This window comes from Oppia nitens, unplaced genomic scaffold (assembly GCF_028296485.1).
Source record: "Oppia nitens isolate AA-2021 unplaced genomic scaffold, nextdenovo-longstitch-racon4-pilon3 scaffold8_pilon_pilon_pilon, whole genome shotgun sequence".
Taxonomy (NCBI): domain Eukaryota; kingdom Metazoa; phylum Arthropoda; class Arachnida; order Sarcoptiformes; family Oppiidae; genus Oppia; species Oppia nitens.
This window is the reverse complement of record NW_026533252.1, coordinates 2,064,109-2,082,783: the sequence shown is the minus strand read 5'-3', so window position 1 is coordinate 2,082,783 and position 18,675 is coordinate 2,064,109. Positions and strand designations below refer to the sequence as shown.

The following is an 18,675-nucleotide window of genomic DNA, read 5'->3' as shown; positions in this document are numbered from 1 at the left end:
TTTATTGCTAACACTAAAAAATCTCAATTATAAAAAAATAATATTTTAAAATTAAGTTATAAAAAGTCATGAGATGTGTAAAAGAAATAAAAAGTTATGATTTATGAACTGAAAACTAATAATAAAATTATGAGTATCCAAGTCTTGCATCATTTTTCATTGGTATCCAATAAATTCAAATCCAATCGACAAATACGTAATCTCTTCGTTGGCTTAATCTTTGGCCTATTTTCTTCTGCAAAGATCTTTGTGTCCGAAAAATTCTTTCTCTTTAATGACATTTTTGAAGATATTTGTTTTGCTAATCTAATTGTCGGATTAATTCCTACTAATAAAAACAAAACAAAAATTATTACTATAACTATTGGGATATAATTTTTTTTTATAAAGTTTACCTCAAGAGATATAATAATATTATAGCTATGACTTGAGTTAACAAATTAAATATCATATATTTGAAAACAGTTTGACAGACATAAAGTGTGGACAACCGATACTATTAGTGATAAAAAAAAGTTAAACACAAAAACCCAGTTAATGAAAATCACTTGTTAAACATACTGTATTACTGTTAGATAAATTAATAGTTAACTTAAGTAATAGCAAAAAATAGTTAAAGTGAAAAACATTTACCAGAAAAAATAAACACAAAATAAATTATAAAATTTAACAATAAATTACCATTTGATTGATTCACATTCAAATCACAGTCAGATTGATTATCACAGCTATGATCATCACCAATGGGTTGTCTACACAATGGACACAAATAACATCTGGTAATCGATAGCCGAACAAATGGATTACAATGAAGATTCAATAGTCTGGACTTCCAATCGATTCCGGTATCAAATCGTCGCAATCGGTCGAGTCGTTGACGTTTAGTGAACGAGTATTGATGGGAACCAATCACCTGATTCTTGTGTGTCAACTCCATTATAGTACATCTCTTCTCCAAATCATCACTTTTCCATCGGTTATACTTATTGTCAATTAAACCGATTCTATGTCTATATCTTGTAGTACACGACGCCTCATATTTCTTCACATATGCCTCCAGTTTAGTTTTGCCTGGAGTCTGACACTTAAAGGCAAGACATACCCGACTGCCCATCGGTGAGGATAACGGAAAGATAGACAAACATCTCAGGTATTGACTTCTCCATTGATTGACAATTAACTGCTTTTGTCTCTCTATTATCCGGTATTTCTCTTTAATTTTATTCACAATCCTTTTGCGTCTTTTTATGTTATTTAGTATTACATTTGCATTTGTATTGTTATCGGCGTCAATAAGCTTAGGCTATAAATTACAAACAAATAAAAATAGTTTAATTATTAAATGTTAAAAAAAGACATAAGATATATCAATATATAAAGTACTAAATAATATACTGTATTAAAATTATAAACAATAATTTTTTAATATTAACAACTGATATGATATTATAAAAATTTCAAACTATAATAAATAATAGTAAGAGTGGTTACAGTATTTGATAAAAGTTTGATAAACACTAAACATTTATTTTTTTAAATAATGATTTAAATTTTAAAAAAATCAAATACAGTTTATAGATATTATTATACAATCATTTTGTTAATCAATATAAAAATCAAATGAAACAAACCTTTAATTGTTGACTCAAACTATTCACTAAAATCTGATCGCAATTATCGGCAAAATAGTGGTCACATTTGGCGATATCTCTTAAGGCAAACGAATTCATCACTTGTTTGTCGTCCAAACGGTTCACATGTTTGACACTAATTAAATTGAGATAACGGTTGTACTCAGAGCTGGACATCAGTGAGTTCTCCCTTTCCTCACATTTGGTCCAATGTTTTAAGTCGTTTGAATGCGATCTTAAGGTCCGATAATTACTAGATTGTTGTCTTAAATGTTGGTCAGGATTACTACTACTGGCAGTATTGTTGACCCAAAGACGCATACGTTTGGGACTACTATTGACAGCATTGTTAGTCGCGGCGGCGGCGGTGACACTGTTATCTACTTCGCGGTTATTTGCGATCGACAATCGGGTCAATGGTTGACCAAATTGTTGTGAATTTTTAATAAACTTATTTAACATCTTCTGGTACTTTGTAAATGTCTTCTGTTTAATGAAATACTTATAGTATTTCCTATACGAGTGTCGATCGTACTGTTTGATCACTTTTGGCGACAATCGGTGCAAATCAACGCTTTGATTGGCGAACAGCTTCGGGTCTCTCAACATATCTTTGGTAATCTTAAGTCGTTTGCCGCCACCGTTGTTGTCGCCAATTGATCGCTGCGATCGCAGCCGCCGCTGTTGGTCACAGTCATCGCTGACTTCGGCCGAACTCATTGTGGCCACCTGTTCTTTTACCGACACATACGAGAGTCGGTCAATGCTCTGACCAAACCATTTGGTGTCCGAAAAACATTTCAAAACATAATAATTATATAATATTTGTGTTTATAATAACACTATTATTGTATTCATATTATTATTATTATATGAATGAGTATTGCTATCAATATTTAGCACACAATTACTGCTCACTATTTTGTCTCAAAATAACATTTTTAAACCCCATTTACAAAAGGCCCAAATTTACGGTAGTTTTAAAAATATTAAACTTATTAATAAATAACTAAAAAAAATTAATTTATTATTATTATTACTTTTAAAAATATGACTATTTTTGTTAATCACTAAATTATATTCATTTAATTATTTGCTAAAATATATAAAAGTAATAGAAATTAATAATAATTTTTTCAAATTGTTTAACAATTAATACTATTTGTGTTATGAATTTGAATGAAATCTACAGTATTATTGGTAATTGGAATTTAGTGATGAAACTGTAGAATCGATACTTTTTATTACTATAGAAGCTATTGGTTAATGTGTTAGTAAAAAGACCTTTAAAAACTTAATGTTATTACAAACTTATTACATGAATAAATGCGCAAATTTTTTGTTGGTTTATAATTAGCGCCAATCAATAGATAACATTATTACCATGATCATTTCAATAATATTTCAAATTATTTCCAATTTGTTCTAATGATACTTGGGTAATTTATTTAAAAAAAACTAAATTTCATTATAATATTCAATCATATATAAGAATTATTTATTTCAAAAAAAAATAATTTTTACATTATATTTAATATACAAAAATAATCATTTTATAAATTATAAATATTACATAAATTATTTATTTAATAACAACCTGTAAATTATTAATATAAATTAAATCGTTAATCAAATATATGTTTAATTCATTAATTCAAGTAATTGTTTGACAAATAAAAAACACTGAGAATTCAATTTTGAGGGAAAATTGAAAACTAAATCATTTTTTTTTATAAAATTAATGACAAAATTCATAATACGATTATAAAATTATACTGATATTTATAACTTATAAACTAATTGTCCATGTTAATATAATTTATTAAATTATCACCAGGTGTCATTTGTGAATACATCAATTTTGTAAATTTTTATCTTTAACAATTAGAATACATGTATAATATATATTATTTACTATACCTTATTTATACATGCTCAAACTTTACATATTGTTAATATACACTATTAAATTACATATCCATGAAAAAATGGACTCTTATATTAACCTAGATAATTTATATAAATAGATATAAAATGTTATATTATTTATAGTTTCATACATAATATATTGATAATATAAGTATCAATAGATTATAAAAATGAAATATAAGCAAAGCCGTAAAATTTATGATAAACTAAATTATGATATCAATTGAAAAAACAAATAAATGATAATTTCAATGATTGTCGCGGATAAATGTCATACTAGTTATAGACCATTCAAATCAACTAAATGTATACAATATATAAGCTCTTTATATGGAAAGTGTATTAAAAATTTGCATAAAATGTGTGACACAAGTCTTAACTATAAATATAAAGTGTTAGTGATTTTTGGTAATACAAAAATGTGCCGCTTATACAATAAATCCAATAATATAATACATTTATTATAATAAATACTGTTTGTTGTCAATACTATTTGTATTTAAATACAGTACAAGTATAGGTTAAGTATATTAGACAATACATTAAATAAATTTAAGCATACTCATTTATTAAATTAAATTATTTATGGTAATCTTAATGTTTGTTGTTATTGTTGTTGCAACAAAATAACAGTATAATACAAATAAGTTTTTTAAAACTTTATTAAATATACTTTGTATATAAAAACTAATTTATTTTATTTTATTAGATTTTACTATATATTATTATTATTATTTTATTTTTTGATTACTAAGATTAGTTTATTTAAGAGATACAAAAGTTTCACAAATGTTTAATTTTCATTAAATATTACAATTAAAATACAAACTTACAACACATTGAAATATTGTAAATTGTTTTATTAAGTTTCAATATATATTTGTTTGAAGTATTTAATATTGATAATTAATTAATTTTTTATATCTTTTAAAAACTTTATAATGTATCTCAATGTATCTATTAATGTTTTCTTGTATACATTTAATATAAGAAATTATTAAAATATCAAGTTTTTACTCTTAAATAATCTTAGATTATAAAGTAGAAAACAGATATATTGTTTAATATGAATATTTTTGAAGACAAATTTAATTAAGACAGAAAAAATCAGTTATATTAATAATTGATAAAATACTATTATATTAAAATTCATAAAATACTTTTTAAAATAAACTATATTTTAAAATAAAGGAAGGATTCAAATGGAGTAACGATCAAAACAGTAAAAAAAAACATCGGTTTATTAGATTGTTATTGTTATTAATATTAGAGAACAGATGCAATGATTCTCTACAATTGAATCATCTCTCTCTCTCTCTCTCTCTCTCTCTCTCTCTCTCTCTCTCTAAACTAGAGGACACACATACAGACATTACATCCCGATCCCTATAACCCACTATTTTACAGCTCATCTGCCGTTTATATATAACTTATATTTTACAATATATATCCTCACATATCAAATGCTTTTTCCAGTTTTCTCCCCTCAGAAATTCATACTCTAATACTACTGTATATAATAATACGTGCCTTTTGTTAAAAATATTATCATTTATTTTATTTGTTATTGTATGGCATACAGTCTATAAGTTACTACAGTGTCCTTTTATAGACATAACTATAGATATCGATGTACATAATGTATATAAAAATAAATTTCATAAAACAATTAGATCTATTGATTATTGATCATCAAAATGATTGATTTTAATAAATGGGTTTATGATTATTAAACAATATATCTATGGTTTATCATAACATTAGTTTAACAATATTTACTGTATATATATAGTTAGCTAAATATTTTGATCGCATAATATATAGGGATATTTTGGCTATAAAAACAATATACCACTACTTATTGTATATGTCATCATATGATTTATTTTACATTATAATGAGTGAGAGACTGAGTGAGTGAGAGTTAGTGAGTGTGTGAGTGAGTAACTGAGTGAATAAATTCATGAGAAATAGATAGTCATTTAAAAATAAATGGGTTATATTATAGCTGATAATAGGAGATGTCTAGTACTCTGTATTTATTGTATATAATATAATATAAAACTTATTATAAAAGACTTGGCGGTTGAATATAAACGGAAAGATATTTTAGGGAAAGATTTTAAAATCATTAATTAGTTTTTACTTTTTTTTTTGCTTTGTTTTTCCAATATATTAACAAAAATATGGTTACGAAGAAAAATAAGTTTTAGAGATAGATAGATAGATAGATAGATAGATAGATAGATAGATAGATAGATAGATAGAGAGAGAGAGAGAGAGAGAGAGAGAGAGAGAGAGAGAGAATAGCAATCACAATGACATCGTTGATGAAGACTGATGACCAGTCGGTGCCGACACTACATGAATACCCAAAGACATGACATTACAGTCAAAGCCTAAACACTATATAGGATTTGACTCTACAGTACAATACAGAACTTAATCCTTGATTTCTTTTTTTTTGTCGACAACGACAACACACCCGATACTAACACTTCTTTAATGGCTATAAGATATAAGATTTGGTCCAAAAAATTATTTATTATTAAAGAGAATAAATAGATTGATAGATAGATTGTGTGCTTTTTTGTTTGTCTGGCTTAATATCAAAACATATATTACTATAGTTGATAATATTTAAGTCATAGATACAAAATGACATTAATTTATACATTAGTTTTTAGCTTTTAATAGTAGTATTTATTTGTCATCATTGGATAAAAAATTGTTTGCATATATTATTATTGTAAGTCATTGTTTTGTTATAATTACATATCATGGTCTTTACTTTAATATTTATACTATACTTTTTTTTATTATAAATTTAAATAAATATCATTATCGTTAATAACATAAGTTATATAACTTTTTATAATAATAAATAACAATAATAATGTTATTTATAAGTTATGCACATATTTTTGTTATTTGATTTAATGTGTGAATGAAATAATTATTGTATTTAGAGTTGGGGCAATTTTTCAAGGGATAAAAATTCCCTAATAAAATCCCTCCAATTTTTACTGAAAATATTTTATTTTCCATCCCTAATTCGTTAGATATGAAATTTATATTTTATATTTCTACAATAATTAATACCAAAACTTATTATTTTTTTTGCATAAAATTTCATTGAAATATTTAAAAATAAATTTGAAAATTCAATGAATTTAGTGATAGTATTTAATAATAAAACATAAAATACATTTTAATACAACATATTTGTTATTCAAATCTTATAATAAAATTTGTTTCAATAGATAGTAGCACAAGGAAATGGATTTCCTGAGAATTCCCGGGGAGCAGGAAATATAGGGAACTTTTGGAAATAAAAAACAAGGTAAACAATTTGCCCGAACCCTAATTGTAATACTAATATTAAAATATTTATACATAGATATTAATATTTTGTAAACATTTATTACACAAATATTTGTTATATAAATAATGCAACAAATTTTTAAAATATAGTTTTAAGTTTTAGTAAATATTAAATATTGTATAATAAAACATATTATTTCCTCTCTAAGTGATTCATACTTTGAAATTACTTTACAATTCACATGATTTATAATATTTTAATTAATAATTTGTTTAAAAAATAACAATTTATCAAATTTAATAGTCTATGTTTATTAATATAAAATTTCTATTATTATAAATTTTTCTAAACTGCTACAAGTGTTATCAAAAACAAGGCTTAAAACTTAGTATTAAAAAAAACAGTGACATTTTTTTAAGTACAAGTATATTATATAAGCATTTAAATATACACCTTATAAATTAATTTAACAATAATAACAACTGTTGCAAAAATAATTTTGTATTACACATATAGTTAATGATGAAAAATTGGCCAAAACTTGACAGTTATATAAACAAAAATAAATCAATCTTTTAAAAAATGTTGTTTTTTGATAATCTTTATATACTGTATATGAGAAAAGTGGAAGTTTGTTGTCAGTATTAAACTATTGTCAACTAATCTGTGTATATATTTTTGTTTTGTCAAACCAGTGCCGCAACAACTATAAGAAACAAACAAAAAAAATATCATAAATCAGAATTTGACTGTTCATTAAATCAACAATCAATTTAATGGATAGACAACAACAATAACAAATAACAATAGCATATATCAACTACTATTCTAGTTATTCACTATATAATAATAATGTTTAACAAAACACTAGTGTGTTAGCTTATATATAATATATATAAATTATATACAGTATATATATATATATATATTTAGCTAACCGTTCACAACAATCGACGGTCTCTCACTCACTCATTTACTCACCCACTCAGACCTAACGGTACCTAATGTTACTATCACTAGTTTAGTGATACAAAACTATTGGCAACAACTCCTGTCTGTATTGTTATTCAAACCAATTACTAGCGAACAAGTGATTTATATAGAAATCTATTGAATAGAAAGTCAATTTAATATCAATTGTGTCGACACACCGGCGGCTCATCCTATTGTGAGAAACCGGTACCCGAAAAAAAGGTCGGATAGTAGTAGTAGTATTCACACAAAAGTCATTCAATTGTTTGACACAATTGTTGTTCACAATTATCATAAACAGAGATTTATTATCACAAATGGTGTGACACTGTCTTTGATAAAGAATTATTGCTTTCAAACAAAAAAATCAGTTTATTTTCATTTTGATGTTTCGTTTGAAGTTTTATTTTCTGTTATTTTTGTATTTGTTATAAATTAAAATTTATTGAAATTTTGCCTTTATTTGTCAAATTAATTTTAATTTATATTAAATTCATATGAATGAATATTATATATTATATATCAATATGTTATAAATTGTATATATATTAAATAGAAACATTTTATTCAACAAAACTAATAAAAAACTACACATATTGTATTTTAATTTAATAATTATATATAAAACGATTACATAATGACTTTGTTATCGTATCTGATTTCAAATGATAAAAATTGATGACAATAGGAGTGTGAGTGATATAAAAATAGAGTACACAAAAAACTAACAAATTTAATACTCATATTAAGTACAGTATTATCAATGTATTATATATATATAACTTTATGTTAGCTTTTTTTGGTGAGCACCGGGAGATATACTGTAGATAAAGCAAGAGATAGAGAGAGGGCTTGAAAACAGGCGATGAAAAGTACAAGCGCTCAGTACGCCATTCACACTGTCTGTCAATGTATGCCTGTTATGCACGTGCGAACACTAACACGTGTGAAATTGTTTCCCCCCCTCCGAAAGTAAAAAAAACCGTACGGCCTTCACATCCAATTTGTATCATTATTTTGTGTACAAAAAAAAACAGAAAATTACAAACAAAAAGTTATTTAAGTTATAGATTTAATATTGATTTAGTGGACTCTCATCTGTTCACTGCTTTTTTCTTAAACTCAATCTCCTATCAACTAATTTACAACCAAATTAAGTGTATTTTGTTTTTATGTTTTTGAGGCAATAATTTTTTTTTTTAAAGACTACTAATAATAATCTTTTAAAACTAATAAATATGTCAAACAAGAAACACATCTCAACTAATCGTTTGCATATATCGTTTGTCAGTAATTTTGGTTTTTTGCTGCAAAAACTAAAAACAGAAAAATGTTAAGAATAAAGAAGTAGTTCTGGGATTCATGTCTCGAGTGTCTTCTCAAAGCAATTAATGGATTAAAATACAAACAGACAGACAGTTATAGTTAAGATTTGTATGGCTGTCCTTCAAATGATGATATGACTCACACAATATCTCACAAAACAGTCAGTTTAGTAGTGAATAATATGTTTTAACCTAATTTCTCTCTATGTGTTAATTGCCCACTAATTTAATGACTAAATTTATCACTTATTTTTCATAAATTTACAACTTTTCCTTAAAGTATTTAATATCAACTCTAAGGAAATTGAGTGTTATATGTCTAAAAATATATAAAAAATTTTCTCATACTTTTTAAACAAAAAATAAAATAAATACAATTAGTCATTTTAAAGATATTTTTTAATTAGTCTAAAATATTTAATATTAATATTCCACTAAATAATTGTAATGTATTTAATATTTATTTAATTACCGATATATTAATAACAAATGTTGCAATTAATAAAAATAAATGAAAAATATATAAATATATAAAATAATAAATTTAGCATTTTAAATGATAACAAATTTACACTATTATAAATATGAATCAAATTATATTAACTATTATTGACTTTATATTAAATATCATATCATATTATATCATATAAAATACTGAAACATTATTAAATAATAAATAAATTATACAAAAATATTAAATATAATATTACAATTCTTGAACTGTATAAAAATTATTGATATTTAATATTATACCTGTATATTTCCTAATATCTGTTAATATCAGTATACTTTTTTAAGCATAATTCTAGATATAATTATATATAATATTAACTTAAATATTTGAAATATTAAACCAAAATATTGTAATTTCAAAATAGAGTACTTTGTATTTAGATTTGCGTAAAAACTTAAAAGTTGTACACAAAAAATACTGTATATGTATTGTATGTTATAACTTATAATTAAATTAAAATGCTTAATCATTAAACTGTTAATATAAAAAATATTTATATACCGGTATTCACATCTATTTATACAATTAATTGTTTTGTTTATGTAAAATATTGTGGCACACAAATTACTTGAAACTATTATACAGTAATATAAAAGTCTATTAAATTTATAGTATTCATGTGAATTACTTCTATGATATATTTATACAGCAATATAATATTGCCAATATTATTAAATTTATATCAATATTATATTTACCATCTATTGAACAGTTGTTTTTTAAAAAATTATTGAGCTAATCTACAGTTTCAATATAATAGTGATCATTAGTTTGAAATGCAAATGTTAAATTAATAATGATAAATAAATAATGATATATATAAATAAAATTTTCAATTATTATTATTATTCAATAGTCATTTTATTATGTAATAGAATATACTGAATATATTTATAATTTGATATTTTAATATATTTGTTTGTATATATATATATATATCATAGTATATAGATATTATATATATAAAATAACAGTTGAGCAAATACTGTACATTAAAATAGCATATTTTATAAGTTTTATAAGTTATAACAATATTGTTAAATAAAATTAAAATGTAATTTATAAATTTATTTTTTGTAACATTGATGTTATTTTTCCGCATTATTTATATCATATCATTTACAATATAAATAACAAAATATTTTTAATAAAATTTTAATATCAAATATAAGTTTCATAATAAATGTTGTAGATTATAAAATTTAATGTATATTTATTAGGTTTTTATATTTATTTAAGACAAGAATTAAAAACAATGAATTACTTAAGGTAAGTGATATTATTTAATAATAATTACTTAAAATATATAAATTATACAATTTATATTATTTATTATTTAAAAACTTTAAATTTACAATTAATAAATGTTTAAAAGTTTAAATTAAATATGCAATTATTAGGTAATTAACTTTACACACACACATACATACATTTGTAAGTTGAATGTTACTTAAAATTAATACTTTTAGTGTAATATACATATAAAAGTTAAACTTAAAAAACAACAAACAATTTTTGAAAACAATTTACTTCCTCTTCACTTTAAATGAGACGATATTTAGCAATAAAAATAATGTTGGATTTGATTGAGTAATCTTTTATATAAAAATTTCATTGTTATGGGATTTTTCCTTTTTTTATTTTTTTAGATGAAAAAAAGACACGTTTGCTAAACAATATTATATTTATATAATAGTATATAAATATATTTTTATGTTCATCTGAAAAACTTTCAAACATTTAAATATACTGTTATAAGTTATTTATATGATTCATAAAAAGTAATATTTTTTATAGTCTTTGTGTTAATAATATTGTCAATTGATATCTTATTGCTTTATAGTTATGTTTTGTTTTGTATGTGTTATTTAGGAATTAATTTTATAGTTTATTGCTTTAGTTTTGTGTGATTATTAGAAAAAATATATCCACAAAAATAGCATTATTTATTTTATTTGACAAATTATTTTTTTTTTGTGATAATAAACGGTATGTTTTATATAATTTTTGTTTGTATGATTTCAATGTACACTATAATGTATAATGCAATAGATAAAAATTTAATATTAAAAAAATTAATATTTGTAATTTTCATAAAAAACATAGCTACAATAATTTAACTATAAATATAATTTAAATTTAAATAAATATATTTATATTTTAATTAATTAAACATACAACTATACTAATGGAAGTAAAATGTTTTTTATATGTTAGGCTCTCTCTCTCTCTCTCTCTCTCTCTCTCTTATAAAAATAATTTGTGGTACAAAAAAGTTTTAGTCGAAAATTAATGAGAAAAAGGATTTACTAAAAGAAAATCTAAGCGAAAAAAAAAATTTAAGAGACAATAGATATGTTAGGCTTGAAATCTAAGGCAATGTTTGTGTCACTAATGTCTACAAAATTTATCACATTTTTCCTAATGTGAAAACATTTTTTTTCATTCTAACAGCTTATGCAATAAAATTAGATTAGTTTTGATTAAACAAATTGTATTTTTTATAAATTTATTTTTTACTTCAATGATAGAATATTCAACTAAACATTTATAAATAAATAAATAATAAATTTAGTATATAATCATAAATAAATTATAATAATTGATAATTAATTTTTTTTTATTATAGTATAACAAATAAACAAAATGGTAACCAAAACATCGTGGATATGTAAGAATATAATTGTATTATAACATCGAAATATTTTAATTATTCTATAAATATTGTTATCTAATAAAACAAATTTTTGTTAGTTTTTAACTATTGATAAATATAACTATGCTTTTTCTATTAAACCATAATGCAATATTTATTTTTAATCAATTTATAGTGAAATAATAAAATTATATATTTTATATACTGTATATAAAATATTTATTTTATCAAAATCGTATATCAAATCTATTATATTTATAAGTGTTTTTATTTAACTAAAATTATTCACATAGTTATTATGTTATATATTGTTTTTGAACATAGATATTAATGATTATCATTGATAAATTTTGTCGCATAATTAGTTTATTATTTTATATTCGCTTTATTTGATTGGCATTTAGATCTTTGTAACTAAATATTTATAATATCAAAATTAATTATTTATATAATACTATATTTAAATTTTACTAATTAATTATTTTTAATATTCTAAAAATTTATTTATTGTAAAAAAATTATTATTATTAATTTATAATTAGTTGATTTGATTGTTGAATAGGAAAAAATTATTTTATGTACATAACTAAGTAATAATAATATTTATAATAAAATATTAGTAATTTTATTATCAATAATATTATATTTACAATACTAAGTGGAACTAATCATATAATTATTAATTTATAATATATAATACTATACTATTATGTATAGACACTTAATTTGTTTACTATAACTTATAAATTAATAAATAGTCGAATAATTAGTCATTTTAATAATATTTTAAAAACGTTTTTATATTAGATAATAATTATATAACATAATAATAAAGGTATAATAAACAAATAATTTGTAATTATTTCTTAATAAATAAAAAATATATTTTTAATAATACAGTATATATACAAAGCAAAGAATTGCAATTATAATCATTCACTTGAGATTAGTTTTAAGAGAAAAAATTGTCTTTAATTTCATATATTTGTTTGAGATTTAGCTGAAGACAACAACCATTGCCTCGAAGTAATCCCAGACTTCAATAATTGTAAGAAGCGTTCAAAAAGTGAAAGAAACGGTCGAAACAAGAGAAGACTAATGGCTAACAATAGCGACAATAATGAGGATCTGCTTATAATTGAAGACTTAATGGCGACAAACAGACACAGCATTGAGAAACTGTTCAATGAATTGCTCCATAAAGTCAATACTGATCCTAAATTCACTGATTTTAGGGACAGCCTTAATATTAATGGTAAGCTAAGAGATGAGTGGTTTAATGTTTATTATCCTTTAAAAAAATCTTTTAAACATATTATATAATCTCTACTAATATATTAGACATAAGATATTGTATACTTTATACTTAAATATTGTCTATCAAATACTTGTTTTGTGATATTTAATTTGCGACACCAGTTAATTAAAGTAATTTTTTTATTTGTTTACATTTAAAGATAATTATTTCATAAATAAAAACGAGTTTAAGGATAGTTTGTTACCGAAACTGTTGAAGTTGGCCACCGATGGCTCGCAAAAGGCCACTGCGTTGGCTGTGCTGTCGGTAATCCTATTTAATGACTGGAAATCGCAAAAATCAAAACTAAGCGAAAAGGCTCTCAAGGCTTCACTAATACCGCAATTAATTTCAATTTATTGTTCAACTAATGAGACAGAAATCCATGAATTGATTTTTAATTTGTATTTACTTTTATTGTTAATCATTGCTAACACTAGTAAACGCGTTATGGCATTACTATTACTTCCAGATAACCTATTGATCAATGATATTATTGGGTATATTATTTTGTTATATTATATTTAATATACACAGTATATACTGTATATATATATATATATATATATATATATATATATATTATTAATTAATTTTATTATTGATTATTGAAAAATAGGGTAATCAATGAGTCAAATGATGTAAATTTAGTAACTTTATCGTTAAAATCGATGCAATTTTATTTGTATTACTGCCGCAAATTTGATACGATATCAGCCGTATTACCGGTGCTGACAAAACTGTTGAATCAAACAAATATGATAATAGTCGCTGAGGTCTGTAATACGATTTATATATTTACACAAATGTTTCAAAGCTCAAGAAAAGCAGTGATAGCATCACAGGTTTGCCATAAACTATTGGATCTGTGGTCAGACACGACCGATGAGGCCATAATTAAACCCATATATAGTATATTTGTGGCCATTGTTAGCCGTTTTAATGAATACAAGAATAGTATGCTCGGCCCAGACTTGAATGTCTTAAAAATTATACCCCAATTGATTTCATCGACCGATTTGAATAAGTTATGTGCTATTAATTTGATCAAATGTTTGGCAATGAAACCGATTTGTGCCAAACATTATTTACCTCAACAGCAAATACAACAAATTATTGATAGCAAAACAATTTGTTTAATAAATGATTTAATTGAAAACAATGACAACAACTCAGATATATTGAAGTCAAGTGCCGTCAATGCGATCTTCGTTATGGCATATAATGCATCAATAGATCAGTTGAAGTATATGGCAGATCAAGGTTTGTGTACATAAAGTGATATAAAATAAAAATATTTTCATATAGAAATTAATTAGCAATTTATTATTTCAACTCATATATTAATTTTAATGATATATTAATATTTGCAAATAACAGTGCTTTGTATGCAAATTTAAATGAATTATATTTTAATGAAATATTTTTATTCAAAAAAAAAAAATTAAAGGATGTCTGAAAGCCCTGTGCTCTCTACTTGACACACAATCAGAGCAATCATATCAGAAATATACACTATTAGCCATCACTGTCTTCTTGTACGAAGAATTCAAAGACCAATTAAAGTCAAACAAAGCACTTCCCGATCCCAGCAAACAATTGTCATCGTTTGCAACAATCATCCGCAATGTCGGTGGTCTTCAAAAGTTGAATCAATTGAACCAACAGAGTGAAGATGATGTCAAACAATATGTCGAAGAGATATTAGTTAACGGGTTTGGTATCGAAACGCGTCCAAACAAACGACAGCCGTCTATGAAAGTAATGGAAACCAGATTATCATTGATCGCATGTATGGATTGTAAGGCCGATTCGGCCAACACTGTTATATACCAGTGTAAACACGTACACATTTGCCGAAAATGTGCGGCCAGTGCTCTCAATAAAATTTATACGGGAGAGAGACAGAAAAAATGTTTGATTAAAGATTGCGGTGCATTAATCAAAACAGATGACTGTCCCTGGTTTCGGATTAAAGGAAAATTATATAAATTGGTATATATATCACTAATTGTTGTTTAGATTGTTTTTATATAAAAAAATTAATTATTAATTGTTTGTTTGTTAGTATATATTACTTGAGGACCAACTCGAGCGCAAACTGGAAGTGAAAATATTGAAATAAATTTGGATTTTGAAATTGCATCAAATATAACAACAAACTTATTTGTCATATGTTTTATAACACTATTTTTCATTTATATTGGTTTTTATGGTTATGTTATGCAATGAGTATTATTAAGAAAATTGATTTGAAAATTAAATTACACTAATATTTATTTATTTTATTTAATATAAATATATCATTTTTACTGATCATCTCTATTTATACTATTATTATTAATATTTAAATTTTATTTATATAATCAATAATTTTTACTATCAATAAGTTTTTAATTACAAACTATTGATATTATAGTTTATATTAAAAATTATTTATATTTTATCCAATAGTATATATAGTATTATATTAAAATATATTGTTAAAATTATTTTGAGTTATAAATGTATATAAAATTCAAACAATAAATAACAAAATGAGTGGTTTTCTGTAGTAATAATGGTTTTTGAATGGGATGTCAATTATAAATATATTTATAAATGAATGCAATCATTGTTTGCCAGATCTCTTGGGGTATAACTTCCAGAGAGTAGTGAAGTGATGGAGAGGTGATAGACATATCGTCGGCTTCTCCATGAGTTCATAGGCCAGTGATTTGTGTGCCTCCAAAGTGTTTGCCATCGGTTTTCATAAATGCTTTACCAGTGATGGCATTAATAGGGTCTGACATTCAAAACTACTAGTATATGACATATCGCCGTTTGACACCAACTTTTTGGCACTTTCTCTCTCTCTCTCTCTCTCTCTCTCTCTCTCTCTCTCTCTCTCTCTCTCTCTCTCTCTCTCTCTCTCTCTCTCTTTGCTCTTATTGTCGGTGCTCTCAATGCACACATACAATGTATGAGTGTGTGTGTGTGTGTGTGTGTATGTGGAGTCTCAAGAGATTGCCATTGTATGGATGAAGAAGTATATTGTGAAGTATAATATGACATATCCGATGATTTTACCTCACATTTGCATCCATTTTTGTGATCACTGATGCATTACAATAATTGTTGACTTGCCATACATTATAATCATTGTACTGTACTGTACTGTATATCACTATTTTTATAATCATGAATAACATGCACTCCTTTCATCGTTAGTTACCAAAAGGTTAACAAATAATTGAAACTTGAAAAACATTTTTATATACTGTACTTACAATGTATATCATAATATAATATATAAATATGCAGATACAGTAATTTATTGAAGTTATAATATACAGTACTGTATAAAAGATTGACTTTCTAAATATAACTTAAAATATAATTTTTATGTATACTATGCAAACAATTATTTAAAAATAGTTAGCAAACATGTATTAATACTCAAAAGTATTATGACTTTATGTTTATATTGATATATAGGTTTATATTGACCTCAAAAATGTATTTCATTTAAGAATCGATATCTCTTTTTTCTAGACTAAAAAAAACAACAACAATAAAAACAAATGATTTGTTTTTAAACTATGCTCTCCTAATGTTTTATTAGTTAAACAGTATAGTATTGGACAGTCGTATTTGTCGGTCTGTTTTTTTATTAATACTTAAATTTTATGCTTACCTTTTCTTAAAGTATATTACAAACAATTTGTATTACTTAAAGGATTTAAAATCACTTTTAGTTTTTTTGTTGTTCGTTGACTAAAGAGATGAAAATATACGAAGAAATGTCTTTTGATATACAAGTCTTGACTCTGATTTCAGTCACTATTTTTTGTGTTCAAATGGAAAATCCTTTGCCTTTATTTATAAAATGCTTTTTTTCGTCCTTTCCTTCTCATCGCATAACATGTCTCTCCACTGTCTTTACCACAAAACGAATAACCTTTAAGTCTTTTCACAAATGATACCAAATAATGTCCATTCAGTAGTCAGTCAAAGACATGAAGAGAGAGAGAGAGAGAGAGAGAGAGAGAGAGAGAGAGAGAGAGAGACCATAAGAGCAAAAATCACGTGAGTTTCTAAATAACAGTCCTTACAGTCACTTGGTTTTCATATTTTTCATTCATAGCTCTCTCTCTCTCTCTCTCTCTCTCTCTCACACACACACACACACACACAGACTTTTCTCTCTTTCTTTCTGTAGTTGTTTTTATATTATTATTGGTGTTATGTTTGTGTAGTCGTTGTTGTGTTTGTTTTTTTCATGAAAAATCTCTGATGTCTTTGCCATTCATTCACCAATTCTTCTTCTTTCTCATTGCACTAACAAATACAATGAGAGAGGATTTACTGAGATTCAGAGGACAGCCCTATTGAGCCTCTAATGTATTATACCATTACTTTAGACTATGTGAACAATAAAACTTTTGAGGCGCTCTCCAAAACATATAGAGATAAATAGTTAGATAGATATATACATAATATATTTACTTATATTGTGTGTATTTCTATTATTAATGAAAACATTATTTTATAATTATCTATATTTATTTTTCAAGATAAAACAAAATTATTTATTAAATATATACTAATATTATTACTGTTTAGAAATTTTAAATAATATTTTTTCAATGGAATTTTACGAAATATTAAAATTTTGAATATATTTGTTTAAAAGTCAACTTTAATTTTTTTTTAATAATTATTTCTAATTAAGTCTTATATAATAAAATTATTTTATTGCTAAATATAATGTCTTCAAAAAAAAGATGAGTTTTTCAGTAACTCTCAGATATATTGAAAGGCAACGACACAAACCGTTCCTATAATAGTATCGATCCATATATAGCACACAAACACACAACTAGTCTCTGGCATAATATCTCTCATAAAATGGTCGGCTCTTTCTTTCTTTCTCTCTCTCTCTCTCTCTCTCTCTTATATATATATATATATATATATATATATATATATATATATATATATATATATATGTCTATCATTTAGGGCCTTAAAAGTGCAACTCTGA

At 24.0% G+C, this 18,675-nt stretch overlaps 2 protein-coding genes across 2 annotated transcripts; one reads left to right on the top strand and one right to left on the bottom strand.

Annotated features, from left to right (window-relative positions):
• Positions 1-76: 76 nt before the first annotated feature.
• Positions 77-2,470, bottom strand: LOC128963940 (uncharacterized). The gene is made up of 3 exons (XM_054310487.1): positions 1,632-2,470; positions 682-1,303; positions 77-328 (listed from the first exon to the last, which is right to left on the bottom strand). Exons 1-3 carry the CDS (start codon positions 2,349-2,351, stop codon positions 150-152), a joined length of 1,521 nt encoding a protein of 506 aa, XP_054166462.1. The 5' UTR covers positions 2,352-2,470; the 3' UTR covers positions 77-149.
• Positions 2,471-12,335: 9,865 nt separating this feature from the next.
• LOC128964150 (uncharacterized) lies at positions 12,336-15,774 on the top strand. The gene is made up of 6 exons (XM_054310710.1): positions 12,336-12,367; positions 13,353-13,607; positions 13,810-14,149; positions 14,269-14,912; positions 15,100-15,644; positions 15,718-15,774. Exons 1-6 carry the CDS (start codon positions 12,343-12,345, stop codon positions 15,772-15,774), a joined length of 1,866 nt encoding a protein of 621 aa, XP_054166685.1. The 5' UTR covers positions 12,336-12,342.
• Positions 15,775-18,675: the final 2,901 nt, after the last annotated feature.